We start from the raw sequence: 17105 nt of genomic DNA, 5'->3' as shown, positions 1-17105 counted from the left end.
ACTTCGAAAGTCGTACCTAAGCAAAATTAAAGCACACGTTAAAAATTATTCGAATTTTATTCAGTTAGCGTTACAAATAATTACAAATTCGAGCTGTCAATACTTCTTAAGAGTACACCAAATAAAATGTAGAAAAACTATATAGATAAAAAAATATATACAAACTTTGGTCTACAATTTCTTATCCTTGTTGTACTAGTTTCTGATAAATACATTACTGATTTATCACAAACTAAATTGGACGGTTACAGTCTTATTGCGGTGATATACAGCCGTTTCCAAGCACTCTGGTCCCTGCAATAGGCTGCATTTTTCGAACCAGCTCATCGCCATCCGTACCCAATATTTTTTATGGACTTTCAGGCAACTTTAAATTTAGCTTAAATTTCCAAATTTTTAAAAATTTTGACCATTTCTGAGAACTTCCGAAAATTATCTAAGGACATTTTTTGTTGATTTAGACTTGCTTTTTTTGATTTATCAATTATTTTTTTTATTTACTGATTGCTGATTGTTTCGTTATCCGATTTTTACTTTCGTTATTTTTTTTTACATTTCGGTATTTCAATTTTTTTTTTTATTGTTCAATGTTTAATTTTTTTTTCAATTTTTCAGTTTTCGATTTTTTATTTTTACAGTTTTTCGATGTTTATTTTGACATTCTTCAACTTTTGAATTTTAGAATTTGTCGATTTTTCTATTTCTAGAAAATTTTGTTTTCCGTATTTTTCTATTTCTCGTTTTTTTATTAACCAGTTTCTCGATTTTACAGTTTCTTTTTTTTTAATTTTTTAAATTTGCAGTTTTTTCAATTATCGAAGTCTTAAGTTTCCCAAGTTTTAAGATTACAATTTTTAAATTTCTCGGTGTTTCAAGTTTCGTTTTTACTATTTTTGATTTTCAATTTTGCAATTGTTCGATTTTTCTGCTTTTTAAATTTTCAAATTTTTTCATTTTTAAGGTTACAATTTTTCCTTTTCCAATTTTTGACATCTTAATTATTCCAATTTGAGTTTCTTTTTTTGCAGTTCTTCGATTTCTCAATTTTTAAATTGTTCGGTTTTTCAATGTTTCTTTCTCGATTTTTCAGTTTTTAATTTTTTGATTTTTCAATTTTTACTTCCCGAGCGTAAGCAAAGGAAGTATTGTAATCGAGTCCGTCGGCCGACTCTCTACTTTTACGTTTTCTCGATCTTTCATGACCCCTAGAAGACGAAGAAATAGGTCTCCCATTTCCGTCTGTCTGTCCGTCTGTCCGTCCGTCTGTCCGTCTGTTGTCCCGGATTTTTATTAGACAGATAATCTCCGAAAGTACTCGACCGATTGTTGTGAAATTTTGTACTTATATTAAGAATATCATGTAGATGGTAAAACGCTAACCAAAATTTGTCTAATCATCCCCACCACTAATGCGATGACGTCACTTCAAAATTGTACATAGTAAATGGGTTTTCAATTGTATAAAATAACATAGTCCTACACATGTAGTTTACAACTCTGAATCGACTTTTCACCCGAAACGTGCAGATTTTTGGAAAAAAAATCAAAATTATAAAACAACATTTTGAAATTTAATTTTTAATCTGCTAACCAGAATGCTTTGAAATGTTGCAGATGTTTTAAGGCTATAAAGAGCATCATAAATCTTTAGTCAAAAAATATTTGCTTATCCCCTCCAAAAACTTGATGACGTCAGCTCAAAAGTTTGTGGAATAAATCATATCTAAAATGTACAAAATATGATGAGTCTGTACTTGTGATCTATCACACCATTCATATTTTTTGGATTTGCAAATACAGGGTGACTCAAAAAAATTAATGAATGCGTAAATATATTTTATTGATTTAATCAGGAACTACAAAACCGAATGCTCTGAAATCTTGCAGATGTTTTAAGGTCATAAAGAGCATAATAAATGTTTAGTCAAAATATATTTGCTTATCCCCTCCAAAAACTTGATGACGTCAGCTCGAAAGTTTGCCGAATAAATCATATCTAAAATGTACAAAATATGCTGAGCCTGTACTTGTCATTTATCACTCCATTCATATTTTTTGGATTTGCATATACCGAGTGACTCAAAAAAATTAATGAATGCGTAAATTATTTTATTGATTTAATCAGGAACTACAAAACGGAATGCTCTGACATCTTGCAGATGTTTTAAGGTTACAAAGAGCATAATAAATGTTTAGTCAAAATATATTTGCTTATCCCCTCCAAAAACTTGATGACGTCAGCTCGAAAATTTGCCGAATAAATCATATCTAAAATGTACAAAATATGATCAGTCTGTACTTGTGATCTATCACTCCATTCATATTTTTTGGATTTGCATATACAGGGTGATTCAAGAAAATAAATGAAAGCGTAAATTTATTTTACTGATTTACTCAGGAACTACAAAACCGAATGCTTCGAAATCTTGAAGATATTTTAAAATATCATAAGCATGGTAAATTTTTGATCAAAACGTACTTGGTCGTCCCCCGTAAAAAATTTATGATGTCACCACAAAATTTTGCTGAAAAAATCCTATCTAAAATGTACAAAATATGGTGAGTCTCTTCTTGTGATTTATCATTCCATTCAAATTTTTTCGATTTGCATATACAGGGTGACTCAAAAAAATTAATGAATGCGTAAATTTATTTTATTGATTTAATCAGGAACTACAAAACCGAATGCTTTGAAATCTTGCAGATGTTTTAAGGTTATAAAGAGCATAATAAATTTTTAGTCAAAATATATTTGGTTATCTTCTACAAAAAACTGATGACGTCAGCTCAAAAGTTTGCCGAATAAATCGTATCTAAAATGTACAAAATATGATGAGTCTGTACTTGTGATTTATCATTCCAATCATATTTTTGGATTTGCATATGCAGGGTGACTCAAAAAAATTAATGAAGGCGTGAATTTATTTTATCGATTTAATCAGGAATTAGAAAACCGAATGCTTTGAAATCTTGGGAATATTTTAAAGTTATTATAAGCATGGTAAACTTTTGTTCAAAATGTATTTGTTCATCCTTCCTAAAAAAATTGATGACGTCACCCTTAAATTTTGCTGAATAAATCCTATCTAAAATGCAAAAAATATGATGAGTTTGTACTTGGGATTTATCATTCCATTCATATTTTTTAGATTTTCTTAAGAGGTGGTTCAAAAAAATTAATGAAGTCAATTTATTTTATTGATTAAATTAAAGGCAACACTTATTATTAGTATTACACCCCAACCAACCCAATTTGGTAGACACAAAATTTGTTAAAGGAAAAACTCTGTTGAAACATAAGGGTAGCACGCTTATTTACATCGACTTTAACATTACAGACCTGCATTTGTTTTATGCGCTCACTTGGTTCCGCGAATGTGAAATAGACATGTTTATAATCAAACAATTGTGAATTTCACCGTCAAGAATTAAAATAAAACCCAATGTTTTATATAATAAGCGGAAGTCGAAGCAATAAAACCGATGGTCGTTTTGTTTACAGTTTCTCTGTTTGACTCTCACGTATGCTGTTACGCCTGTCATCTTAAATTAAGAATGTTTATACATACACGATTTTCAGTTGCCTCTAATACGTATACGTGAGTAAATTGTTTCGTTATTTTATTGATTATTACAAATCAATATTCAAAACGACCCAATTCATTTTCCCAAAAATTTGAGAATATAATAATTTTATTCTTAGTATTACACTACATCTATCCCAACTGATATACGTGTCCTTGCAAAAATGTTGATGACGTCATCGCAATTTCTTTTTAAATTCCCACTACAAAAATGTAATGAAAAAAAAAAACACAATAGGCATGCAGTCGTCAAGTTTCCGACAAGAGGGAAGTACTGTCTAAACTCTTTAGACCAATTTTTTAGTTTTACAATTTTCCGATTTTTTTATTTTTTAAAATGTCACTTTAAATAAGTTTGTCCTTTTGTTGAAAAATTAAAAATAAAGTACTTCCAAGTATGTAATTCCAAGCTGTTTCGTTTCTTCGATTTTTTATTTTCTTAATTCGAGATTTTTAAATGTTTGTTTTTTTTTTAATTGTTAATTTTTCGATTTTACCGTGTTCCGGTTTTACATTTTTCGATTTCTCGATTTTTTGGTTTTTCGATTTTCATTATCATTTTTATTTTTCAGTACAATTTTTGTATGTTTCGATGTTTTAATTTGCAGATATTTTAATTTTGCGATTTTCCAAGTTGCTTTTTAATTTTTCCATTTTCATTCGTTTTTTCGATTTTTCAATTTCTCAGTTTTTAATTTACCACTTTTTCAGGTTTCAATGTTACAAATTTTCGATTTTACGTTTTTATTATTTTTTTTAAATCTACAATTTTGTAATTGTTTGATTTTTAAATTTCTCGGTTTTTAAATTTTTCGGTTTTTCAGTGTTTCGTCTTTTCGATGTTACAATTTTTCAATGTTATTGAACATACAGTCCACACACTTCGAAAGTCGTACCTAAGCAAAATTAAAGCACACGTTAAAAATTATTCGCATTTTATTCAGTTAGCGTTACAAATAATTACAAATTCGAGCTGTCAATACTTCTTAAGAGTGCACCAAATAAAATGTAGAAAAACTATATAGATAAAAAAATATATACAAACTTTGGTCTACAATTTCTTATCCTTGTTCTACTAGTTTCTGATAAATACATTACTGATTTATCACAAACTAAATTGGACGGTTACGGTCTTATTGCGGTGATATACAGTCGTTTCCAAGCACTCTGGTCCCTGCAATAGGCTGCATTTTTCGAACCAACTCATCGCCATCCGTACCCAATATTTTTTTATGGACTTTCAGGCAACTTTAAATTTAGCTTAAATTTCCAAATTTTTAAAAATAATGACCATTTCTGTGAACTTCCGAAAATTATCTAAGGACATTTTTTGTTGATTTCGACTTGCTTTTTTTGATTTATCAATTATTTTTTTTATCTACTGATTGCTGATTGTTTCGTTATCCGATTTGTACTTTCGCTCTTTTTTTTACAATTCGGTATTTCAATTTTTTTTTATTGTTCAAAGTTTCATTTTTTTTCAATTTTTCAGTTTTCGATTTTTTATTTTTACAGTTTTTCGATGTTTATTTTGACATTCTTCAACTTTTGAATTTTAGAATTTGTGGATTTTTCTATTTCTAGACAATTTTGTTTTCCGTATTTTTCTATTTCTCGTTTTTTTATTAACCAGTTTCTCGATTTTACAGTTTCTTTTTTTTAATTTTTTAAATTTGCAGTTTTTTCAATTATCGAAGTCTTAAGTTTCCCAAGTTTTAAGATTACAATTTTTAAATTTCTCGGTGTTTCAAGTTTCGTTTTTACTATTTTTGATTTTCAATTTTGCAATTGTTCGATTTTTCTGCTTTTTAAATTTTCAGTTTTTTCATTTTTAAGGTTACAATTTTTCCTTTTCCAATTTTTGACCTCTTCATTATTCCAATTTGAGTTTCTTTTTTTTGCAGTTCTTCGATTTCTCAATTTTTAAATTGTTCGGTTTTTCAATGTTTCTTTCTCGATTTTTCAGTTTTTAATTTTTTCATTTTTCAATTTTTCAGTTTTACAATTTTCCGATTTTTTTATTTTTTAAAATGTCACTTTAAATAAGTTTGTCCTTTTGTTGAAAAATTAAAAATAAAGTACTTCCAAGTATGTAATTCCAAGTTGTTTCGTTTCTTCGATTTTTTATTTTCTCAATACGAGATTTTTAAATGTTTGTTTTTTTTTTATTGTTAATTTTTCGATTTTTCCGTGTTCCGTTTTTACATTTTTCGTTTTCTCGATTTTTTGGTTTTTCGATTTTCATTATCATTTTTATTTTTCAGTACAATTTTTGTATGTTTCGATTTTTTAATTTGCAGATATTTTAATTTTGCGATTTTCCAAGTTTTTCCATTTTCATTCGTTTTTTCGATTTTTCAACTTCTCAGTTTTTAATTTACCATTTTTTCAGGTTTCAATGTTACAAATTTTCGATTTTACGTTTTTATTATTTTTTTAAAATCTACAATTTTGTAACTGTTTGATTTTTAAATTTCTCGGTTTTTAAATTTTTCGGTTTTTCAGTGTTTCGTCTTTTCGATGTTACAATTTTTCCATGTTATTGAACATACAGTCCACACACTTCGAAAGTCGTACCTAAGCAAAATTAAAGCACAGGTTAAAAATTATTCGAATTTTATTCATTTAGCGTTACAAATAATTACAAATTCGAGCTGTCAATACTTCTTAAGAGTACACCAAATAAAATGTAGAAAAACTATATAGATAAAAAAATATATACAAACTTTGGTCTACAATTTCTTATCCTTGTTCTACTAGTTTCTAATAAATACATTACTGATTTATCACAAACTAAATTGGACGGTTACGGTCTTATTGCGGTGATATACAGTCGTTTCCAAGCACTCTGGTCCCTTAGTTATTAGAAACGCGGCGTCGTCATGAATCATTTAAAAGAGTATTAATTGTTAAACGAGTGAACAACAAATTATCTACATTAATAAATACTAAATTAAGTACTTAGTGCCACTACTTACTAATACTTTAAAACTTACACGATGGTACAACAAAGTGGAACGTAACGACGTAAAAAATCGAAACTTGCCTTAAAAAAAAACAAAGGTAAAAAATCACAATTACTGAGCTTATCTTAGATGAGCCTTTCTTCAGGTGGCGGTTTCAACACGTGGTCCAATTCCACTCGAGGGTTGCAAAATTCCTGAGCACTCGGACTGTACGTGCCTCTGGTGGCACGTTTACTCCGCGCTATGTTGACCAAAACGGCCAAACCTATCGCGATACCGACGCTTAAAATCAAAACGATTGGTATCACGATGTAGAGAACGTTGACGTGGTCCATCTGACTAGCGGCCACCTGAAAACCAAGTTGTAGACAATGTTCGGACCTCTGTGCACCACTGACCTTATACTCGTTGCAATTCTTCCCAGTGTAATTATCCTTACACTGACAAATATAATCCGCCTTGTCCGTGCACAACGGGACACAAACCCCCTCCACGCATGGCTTGACGTGCTCGCAAGGGTTGTCCAGCTCGCAAAAGTGCCCACACTTATTTTTATCGTCGCATGAACACCGGTACGTTCCAGGCAGATTTTCGCACTTCCCTTGGGAACCGCACGGGTTTTCGCTATTCTGACACTCGTTGATGTCCATCTCACACAGGAGACCGTAGTACCCGGTACCGCTGCAGTTGCAGTCGTACCGGTTGATCCCGTCCATGCAAACCCCGCCGTTCTGGCACGGGTTTCCGGTCGGTGTATCGCAATCGTCGATGTCCCTCTCACAGAATTTCCCGTCGTAGCCCCTCACGCAGTGACAATACGGCTTTTCATTGGTTGTATTGCAACTGCCGTGTTCGCAGTGCTGACGTAAACAAAATGGCGTATCGCAAAGTGGACCCTCCATACCGTCGGTGCAGAAACATGTGAAGTTATTCCCGGTCGTTTCATCTATAAAAATTTAGTATAAAAAAAAGAGCGTCAGTGGGGTAGTCAAGGTTACTGGGTCCAGTCAAACAAGTGGCGCCCTCTTTGCACGGTTTGTTGTCACAGGTGATGAGAATCGGGGCTTCACACTGCTTTCCGGCGTACCCTTCGGGACACTCACACTTAAACGTCCCGATTCCATTGTTACAAGTCCCGCCATGACGGCACGGGTTACTCAGACACTCGTCGATGTCGTGTTCGCAACTATAACACACCATCAATTGAGAGACAAAGACGGGAGAGGAATCGACTTACTATATTCCGTCAAATCCGGGTTCGCACTTGCAATCGTATTCGCCAATCAGGTCGATGCACGTGGCGTTGTTTTCGCATTTGTTGTTCTCGCATTCGTTGATGTCTACGGAGCAGTCGTCGGCGGTGTAGCCTTTGGTGCAGTTGCACTTGTAGGTGTCGTTGGGGTGGATGCAGACGCCGTCGTTGAAGCAGTCGCTGGGGTAGCACAGGATGCAGCCGATTTCGGGTTTTATGCTGGAGTCGAGCTCGAAGTAGTGGTTTTTGAGCGAGAGTTCGTCGGTTGTGAAGAACGGGAGCAAGAGGCCGCCGATTCTGATTTCGTTTAAACATCCCTGTGGAAAAAGTTGGCGTGGAAATTTGGTGGCTAGTGGCCGATTCGAATCTGGCGTACACTGGGCTCCCTGCCTAACTTAACCTCAAAATTTGTTGCAACAAAATTTTATTCTTTCGAAAATAAAATAATCATACGTATGTTTTAGTCTGTATGTAACAAATTTATACTTTTTATTATTGCAATAAATTAATGATTGTTATTATTTATATTCAATAGGTTTTAATTTTTTCAACTCAAATTTCAACTTTTCCGGAACCACCAAAACGACAAAGGTCATCTTTGTGATACTTTTAAAATTCGATTTTGAAATCAAAACTTTTACGAATCTTAAATAGTCTGGGAACAACAAACCAAGTTTTTCAAATCTGCTCGTCGGTATCTAGGTCACAGAATTTTTTGAGATTTTTAGAGGAAACTGCGAACAGCACAAATTTTCAATTTTTTTAATATTTGACCTTTTCCGAGAACTTTTGAAAACTATCAAAAGACATTTTTTATTGTTTCTATTTGCAGAAGTTATTTTCGGCAACAGGTGCTTGAAAATTTCAACCACTTTTCCAAAACCACTAAAATGATATATGACGATTTTTGGAAAATTAAAAAAAATATACATATGTTTTGAAACCGAAAATTAAAAAAAACCATGGTCTGGAACCAGCACCAGGCTCCGTTTTTGGAATCGGCTCCAGATTTTCTTATAGATTTTTTCAGGCAACTTTGCCAATAGCTTAAATTTCCAAATTTTAAAAATTTTGACCTTTTCTGAGAACTTCCGAAAATTATCCAAAGACATTTTTTGTTGATTTCGACTAGAAGAAATCATTTTCGACAACATTTCTTTAGAAATTCCAGCCACTTTTCCAAAGTCACAAAATAAAATACAGTAGAACCTCGATAATCGAATTAATTGGGGAAAGGTGTATTCGGATTAGAGAATTTCCCAAAAAGCTGAAAGGGAATTGAATAACAACTTCATATATTGCTCTAAACAAATTTCAAGAAATAATGTTATATTTTTGGAATCAACACGTCGGGATATATAACCCTGAATTTAAGCGGAATAAGACTTATTTAGATAAATGACCTAGTCTTCTAAGAAAAGGTACTAGCCCCGCCCACCCACCCTTTATTTTCTTGGAAGAGTAAGTCATCTGCCATAATTAAGCATATCTTGGCAGGTATGAGACTGATTTTTGCAAATGACATAGCCTCTAAGAAAATAAGGGTGGGTGGGTGGGGCTAGTACTTGTCAAGATAAGACTGACTTTGGCAGATGACCCACTCTTCTAAGAAAATAAAGGGTGGGTGGGCGGGGCTAGTACTTGCCAAGATAAGACTGATTTTGGCAGATGATTTATTCTTCTAAGAAAATAAAGGCTGGGTGGGTGGGGCTAGTACTTGCTAAAAATAAAAAAACTTAAAAGTCAAAAAATGACAAATTGAAAAATTGGATAAATGAGAAATCGGAAAATCAAAAACTGAAATATCGAAAAACTGAAAAAAAAACACAAATCTTATAAAATCGAATTCGGAATTCCAGTTTTCATTTTTTTTAGTTTTTAGATTTTTCTACTTTTGAATATTTCATTTGATAAGTTGTTTGACAATTTAGCAGTATTTTAATTCCAATCTTTTGATTTTACAAATTTTGAAATTTTTTGATTTTTAAATTTTCAAGTTTCTAAATTTTACATTATGGTAGCACTTGCCAAATGACCTACCCTCTAATAAAATAGAAGGCGGGTGGGCTAGGCTAGTACTTGCAAAAATAAGACTTATTTTGACAAATGACCTAGTATTCTAAGAAAAGGTACTAGCCCCGCCCACCCACCCTTTATTTTCTTGGAAGAGTAAGTCATCTGCCAAAATTAAGCATATCTTGGCAGGTATGAGACTGATTTTTGCAAATGACATAGCCTCTAAGAAAATAAGGGTGGGTGGGCGGGGCTAGTACTTGTCAAGATAAGACTGACTTTGGCAGATGACCCACTCTTCTAAGAAAATAAAGGGTGGGTGGGCGGGGCTAGTACTTGTCAAGATGAGACTGATTTTGGCAAATGACATATCCTCTAAGCAAATAAAGGCTGGGTGGGTGGGGCTAGTACTTGCTAAAAATAAAAAAACTCAAAAATCAAAAAATGACAAACTGAAAAATTGGATAAATGAGAAATCGGAAAATTGTACAACTCTTTAATCCGAAAATCAAAAACTGAAATATCGAAAATTTGAAAAAAAAAACAAATCTTATAAACTCGAATTCGGAATTCCAGTTTTCATTTTTTCTTTAGTTTTTAGAATTTTCCACTTTTGAATATTTCATTTAATAAGTTGTTTGACAATTTAGCAGTTTTTTAATTCCAATCTTTTGATTTTACAAGTTTTAATTTTACAATTTTGAAATATTTTGATTTTTAATTTTTGAAGTTCTCAAGTTAAAATTTTTCCCTTTCACGATTTGTCATTTTTCGATTTTTTAACTAAAAGAACAAAATTATTCAAACCGAAATTTTGAAAAATCAAAAATCCAAAAATTGAAAATTAGAAACAAAATTTTCAGATGTTTTAAAGCTACGGTAAACAAGGCAACCGCTGATCAAAATTAGTTTTTAGTCCCTTCCAAAAACCCAGTGACAAAAAATCAAAAATCGAAAATTTAAAAAAATAAACATCACTTTCTCGATATTTTTAAAAATCAAATAATTGAGAAATCGAAAAACTGCCAAAATTGTAAAATTCAAAAATCGAAATTTTTTTTCAGTTGCGCAGAGAAATCAAAAATCGAAAGACAGATCAAAAAGTCGAAAATTTAAAAAGCGAGAAATTAAAAAATTCGAAAACTGAAAAATCGAAAAACTGACAAATTTAGTAGTACTCGCTACGATAAGACTGATTTTGGCCAATGATCTACTCTCTAAGAAAACAAAGGGCGGGTGGGTGGTGCTAGCTCTTGCCAAATAAGCTACCCTCTAAGAAAAAAAAAGGCGGGTGGGCGGGGCTAGTACTTGTTAAGATAAGACTGATTTTGGCAGATGACCCACTCTTCTAAGAAAATAGAGGGTGCGTGGGCGGGGCTAGTACCTTTTCTTAGAAGAGTAGGCCCACCCGTCTTTTATTTTCTCAGAGGGTAGGCTATTTGGCAAGTACTAGCAAATTTAGATCCATTTTCTACGATTTTCACGTAATTAAAAAAATATTTTGATACCGAAAATTAAAAAAAATCTTGGTGTGGAACCAGCAACAGGCTGCGTTTTTCGATCCAGCTGATCGATACCCGTACCTCAGATTTTTTTATGGACTTTCAGGCAACTTTAAATTTAGCTTAAATTTCCAAATTTTTAAAAATTTTGACCATTTCTGAGAACTATCGAAGGACATATTTTGTTGATTTATTTACTGATCGCTGATTTTTTCGTTATCCGATTTTTTACTTTAGCTATTTTTTTCAACATTTCGGTATTTCATTTTTTTTTTCAATTTTTCAGTTCGATCTTTTATTTTTACAGTTTTTCGATGTTTATTTTGACATTCTTCAACTTTTGAATTTTAGAATTTGTCGATTTTTATATTTCTAGAAAATTTTGTTTTCCGTATTTTTCTATTTCTCGATTTTTAATTAATCAGTTTCTCGATTTTACAGTTTCTTTTTTTCAATTTTTCAAATTTTCAGTTGTTTTTTCAATTGTCCAAGTTTTTAGTTTCTCAAGTTTTAAGATTACAATTTTTAAATTTCTCGGTGTTTCAAGTTTTGTTTTTTCTATTTTTGATTTTCAATTTTGCAATTGTTCGATTTTCTGTTTTTTAAATTTTCAGTTTTTGCATTTTCAAGGTTACAACTTTTTCTTTTCCAATTGTTGACCTCTTAATTATTCGATTTTGAGTTTCTTTATTTTTGCAGTTTTGGTTTTTCAATGTTTCTTTCTTGATTTTTCAGTTTTTAATTTTTTGATTTTTCAATTTTTCAGTTTTACAATTTTCCGATTTTTTGATATTTTAAAATTTCACTTTTAATAAGTTCGTCCTTTTGTTGAAAAATTAAAAAACGAAAAATTGAAAAAATGAAAAATAAAAAATAAAATACTTCCAAGTTGTTTCGTTTCTTCAATTTTTTATTTTCTCAATTCGACATTTTTAAATTTTTGCTTTTTTTTTAATTGTTAATTTTTCGATTTTTCCGTGTTCCGTTTTTACATTTTTCGATTTCTCGATTTTTATTTCGTCAGTTTTTTCAGGTTTCAATGTTATAATTTTTCGATTTGACAGTTTCTTTATTTCGATTTCTTCGTTTTAAGATATTTTTATTTTTTTATTCATCAATTTTTTTGTATTTAATGATTATTTACTTTCGCTGTTTTTTCAACGTTTCGGTATTTCAATTTTTTTTTATTGTTCAATGTTTCATTTTTTTCAATTTTTCAGTTTTCGATTTTTTTATTTTACAGTTTTTCGATGTTAATTTTGAGATTCTTCAACTTTTGAATTTTAGAATTTGTCGATTTTTCTATTTCTAGAAAATTTTGTTTTCCGTTCAGTTTGAATAAATTTGCCCTTTTGTTGAACAATTAAAAAATGAAAAATCGAGAATTTGAAAAATAATCGAAAAATTGCAGAATTGATGCGTTTTGTCGATTTTTCAATTAATCGATTTTTAATTGTTTGTTTTTGATGTTTCAGTGTTACAATTTTTCGGCTTTACAAAAGTTCAATTTGAATAAATTTGTCCTTTGTTGAACAATTAAAAATTGAAAAATCGAGAAAATGAAAATTAAAAATCGAGAATTTGAAAAATTTAAAATCCCAAAATTGCAGAATAGATTTTTTGTCAATTTTTCAATTTCTCTATTTTTAATTAATCAGGGTTCTGAGGTTTCAGTATTACAATTTTTCGATATTTCAAGTTTCATTTTAAAATCTTTGGATTTTGATTTTTTTTTATTTTTGAATATTTAATTTGTACAATTTTTTTTTCGTTTTTTCAATTTTAAAATTTTTCGATATTTCAAGTTTTATTTTTGAATTTTTTATTCTGATTTTATCGGTTTTTTCAATGTTTCTTTATTTTTGCAATTCTTCGACTTCTCAATTTTTAAATTTTTTGATTGTTCAGTTTTATAATTTTTAGACGTTTCAATGTTCTTGTCTGATTTTTGAATTTTTGAATTTTTCAAAATTTCGGTTTCAATAAATTTGTCCTCTTGTTGAACAATTAAAAAATGAAAAATCGAGAAAATAAATAATTAAAATGGACAATTTGAAAAATTTTACATCGACAAATTGCAAAATTGAATCTTTTTATTGATTTTTTTAATTTCTCGATTTTTAATAATTTTGTTTTTTGAAGTTTCAGTGTTACAATTTTTCGGTTTTTCAAAAGTTCAGTTTGTTGCACAATTAAAAAATGAAAAATCGAGAATTTGAAAAATATTACATCGAAAAATTGCAAAATTGTAGCGTTTTGTCGATTTTTCAATTTCTCGATTTTTAATTGTTGCATTTTTTAATGTTTCGGTGTTAGATTTTGCAACAGTTTATTTTGATTAAAATTGGAAATCAAGAACTTGAAAACTTTAAAACTGAAAAATTGTTTTTACAGATTTTCAGGCAACTTTACCTTTAGCTTTAATTTCTAAATTTTGAAAAATTTTGACCATTTCTGAGAACTTCGGAAAATTATCTAAAGACATTTTTTGTTGATTTCGACTAGCAGAAATCATTTTCGGCAACATTTCTTTAAAAATTCGGCCACTTTTCCAAAGTCAAAAAAATAAAATATGGCCATTTTGGAGAAATTAAATAGAAATATTGAGAGACCGAAAAAATATATCTATATCCCAAATTTTTTAAGGATTTTTAGTTAACTCTGCCAAAATTTCAAATTTTCAATGTTCCGTAGTATGTATTTAAAACCTTAAATTATTTCTCTTCATGGAACACTGATCTGAAAACCAAAACTTTTTTCTTCTGTCAATCATAATTATTCAAAATACATGGACAGATGGCGCCAGTTACCCAATTTTTGAGGTTAGGAGAATCAGTTTCAACAATGAAATTTGACATAAATGTTACTACTGCAGGGAGCGCAGCGGACGGCAGATCTAGAGACTTCAGCGCCATCTAGCGCCTTATTATTTAAGTTCCAACCTACCTTAAAACTGTCAGTCTTCTTATTCTGGTCAACCTTATGCAAAAGCACATCCGACGTCTCGTCACTAACCTCCAACGAATTACTCGTAATAGACACAGTCGTCGTGGTGTCCCCCACCGGAATATACCCTGTCATATTCGAATCCGAACTATCAATAATCCCCTGATAATCAAACATCCCATCGCTCCCCCCCACATACACCCTCCCACTCTTCAAAATCTCCGTAAACCCATCAATATCAAAGTTAACCACCTTCACATCCGGACTCTCATCCATCACCCTATCCTTAAACCCTCCCTTCAACACCGAATTCTTATACTCAAACCACAACGTCAACCACTGCCCCTCGAAATGATCCCTCCTAAACCTCCTGCTATCCGCGCTCTTGCGAATCCTCCACTCCACCACCACCTCGTTGTGATAGATGAAAATCGCGAAGTAGTCGTCCTCGTACTTCGCGAAGAACACCGTCCCCCAGGACCTGGTGCGGTACGTGAGTTCTATGGTGTCGTAGGTGATGGACTTGGTGGAGTTGGGCCAGACGACTCGGTGGTACTGTAATGGAGCGGTTTTTCCGTCGAAGGTGGCGTTGGCGACGCACTCGGAGCCGTCCTCCAGGTTGCGACACACCGAGTTCGGCGGGCACTTCTCGATTTCGCAGAATTCGAGGTCGGAGCAGTCTTTGCCCTTGAAGCCGCGCGTGCAAATGCAGCGGTAGTCGTTCCAGGTGTTCTCGCAGACGCCGTTGTGGAGGCAGGGGTTGATCTTGCAGGAGTCGTCGGAGCGGACGCCCTCGAGGACGGTTTGTTTGTCGAAGATGACTTCGCCGAAGGATGGCGGGATTTCGACCTCGTCGGCTTGGAGGGGGAAGAATTCGACGATCATGGTGGAGGAGCCGTTGTTTATCTGTCAATAAATTAATTGAGTGGTCTGGTCAGATTAAGTCAAGTCAGGTTTATAGTTGCCTTATTAATGTTAAACCAATATGAATCAAATTATTGTTACTACTTAGAGACAGTAGAATATAGTTACGCATTTATTAAAAAAACAATGTCTAAAAAGTAGCTCTAAATACAAAAGGGAGTAGAAAAATCACAAAAAATAGCTGTAATACTCGTAAATAAAATTACGTTGTTTAATGTCACTTCTTAATAAATATAACTTCGCCAAAACTTTAATCCAAGTATGAAATTTTTGACTTTTTCCAAATAGAATTTTTAACAAATTTTAAAAATTGCATTTTCAAACTGAATATCTCTAAAATCTTGATTCGAAACCACATTTTTCGAATCAGCACGCGGCGATCAATAATATCTCAGAATTTTTTGTGGATTTTTAGGCAAAAGCTCAATTTTTCAAAACTTTAGAAGCTTATAAAAATTTCCATTTTTTTTCGACCAACTTCAAAAATTACCTAAGAGCTACTTTCGGTCTCATTTTTTCAAAAGATCTCACCTTTTTGTCAGGTTCTAATGAAATATGACAATTTTCAGGATTAAAAAAGACTTTCAAACCGAATATATTAATCCTAAAATGTTACTCCAGGGTCTTAAACACGCTATATTTTCGGAATCAGTATTTTTGCGGATTTTTTGACTAGTTCAAAAGCTAAATTTTTCAATATTCCCCCCTTATGAAATTTTTCACGTTTGAGGTTTTCAAAAATTTGGCTTTGAACCCGAACATTTTGAAAATCACTCAGTTTTGCGATATGTAATTTTTGACCTTTGTGTACTCGAAAGTGCCTTTAAAATACATCAAAAGAGATTCTTTTGTTGATTCCGGATGTTTTTTGGCTTTTTTTTTGTATTGAACTCATCGAAAACTATTTCCCATAATTTTTTGTGGATTTTTAGGTAACTACGTCAAGGACTTAATTTTTCAATATGAAATGTTTTAACATTTTACCGAACACAGTCGAAAATTATCAAAATTTTTTCGTTCACTTCGACCTCCGGCAAATTTTTTCCCCTTGTTTTTTCGAAAATCCCAACAATTTTTCCAGAATCGTCAAAATGAAATGACAAATTCTGAGATATTAAAAAAATGAGTTTAAAGCCGATCTGTATTCTAGAATTGTTTGCGGAACTTTTACAAAATCTGAATTTTTCAAAACTCCTCCCTTATGAAAATTTCGACGTTTTTCGACCGTACCAAAATATTTTTTACTGATTTCGATCTCCAGGAATTTGTACGACTTAATTTCGTCGAAAATTACAAGCATTTTTCCAAAATCGCTGAAATCGAATATGAGCACTTTTGAAGTTTTTAAAAATTTTATTTTGGACCTGATCATTTTGAAAACCGCTTAGTTTTTAGATACGAAATTTTTTACCTTTTTGTAAATGCCTTTAAAATACACCAAAAGAGATTATTTCGTTGATTTCGGTCTCCGCATGTGTTTACGCTTAATTTCTACTAATTTTTCCAGAATCGCGAACACGATATGTAGAAATTAAAAAAAAAAAATTAAAATTCGAGTTTGAACCCGAACATTTCGAAAAACGCTATATTTTCAATACGAAATTTTTGACCTTTACCTCAAAAGAGATGTTCTCTTATCGATTTGGGCCTTCGCATAATTTTTGGATTGATTTTTACCCGAATATTTGGGAAATTTTAAAAATTTGACTTTGAAACCGAATATTTCGAAACGTTTTGACCTTTCTTTTTTTAGTTTAGTTTTAGAGGTTACTTTTTCTTCAAAAACTGCTTCCATTTTTCCATATTTGCCGAATGAAATTGGCAATTTTTAGGACTAAAAAAATGTTGAATTTCAAACCGATTATCTCGAAAATTTTGGTGTGAGACCAAAACGTGTTTCTTTTTTTTTTGTATTTAA

The 17105-nt window shown here is 31.6% G+C and overlaps 1 protein-coding gene across 3 annotated transcripts in view; it reads right to left on the bottom strand.

Annotated features, from left to right (window-relative positions):
• Nucleotides 1–6183: 6183 nt before the first annotated feature.
• Nucleotides 6184–17105, bottom strand: part of Crb (crumbs) — a 52726-nt gene continuing 41804 nt past the window's right edge. For 2 of the 3 annotated variants that reach the window (XM_064053687.1, XM_064053689.1), the window contains exons 12-15: nt 14264–15169; nt 7788–8119; nt 7549–7736; nt 6184–7496 (exon numbers count right to left, since the gene is read on the bottom strand). In XM_064053687.1, coding sequence (XP_063909757.1) covers nt 6676–7496; nt 7549–7736; nt 7788–8119; nt 14264–15169 — 2247 coding nt within the window. In that variant the 3' untranslated portion in view covers nt 6184–6675. The remainder of the gene's footprint in view (nt 7497–7548; nt 7737–7787; nt 8120–14263; nt 15170–17105) is intronic. The other variant, XM_064053688.1, reaches the window with a different exon arrangement.

Source organism: Zophobas morio, unplaced genomic scaffold (genome assembly GCF_036711695.1).
Source record: "Zophobas morio isolate AGI-343-1 ecotype UQ-CSIRO unplaced genomic scaffold, CSIRO_AGI_Zmor_V1 ptg000011l, whole genome shotgun sequence".
NCBI lineage: Eukaryota > Metazoa > Arthropoda > Insecta > Coleoptera > Tenebrionidae > Zophobas > Zophobas morio.
Note: the sequence above shows the minus strand (reverse complement) of the source record. Positions and strands in the feature narration are given on the sequence as shown.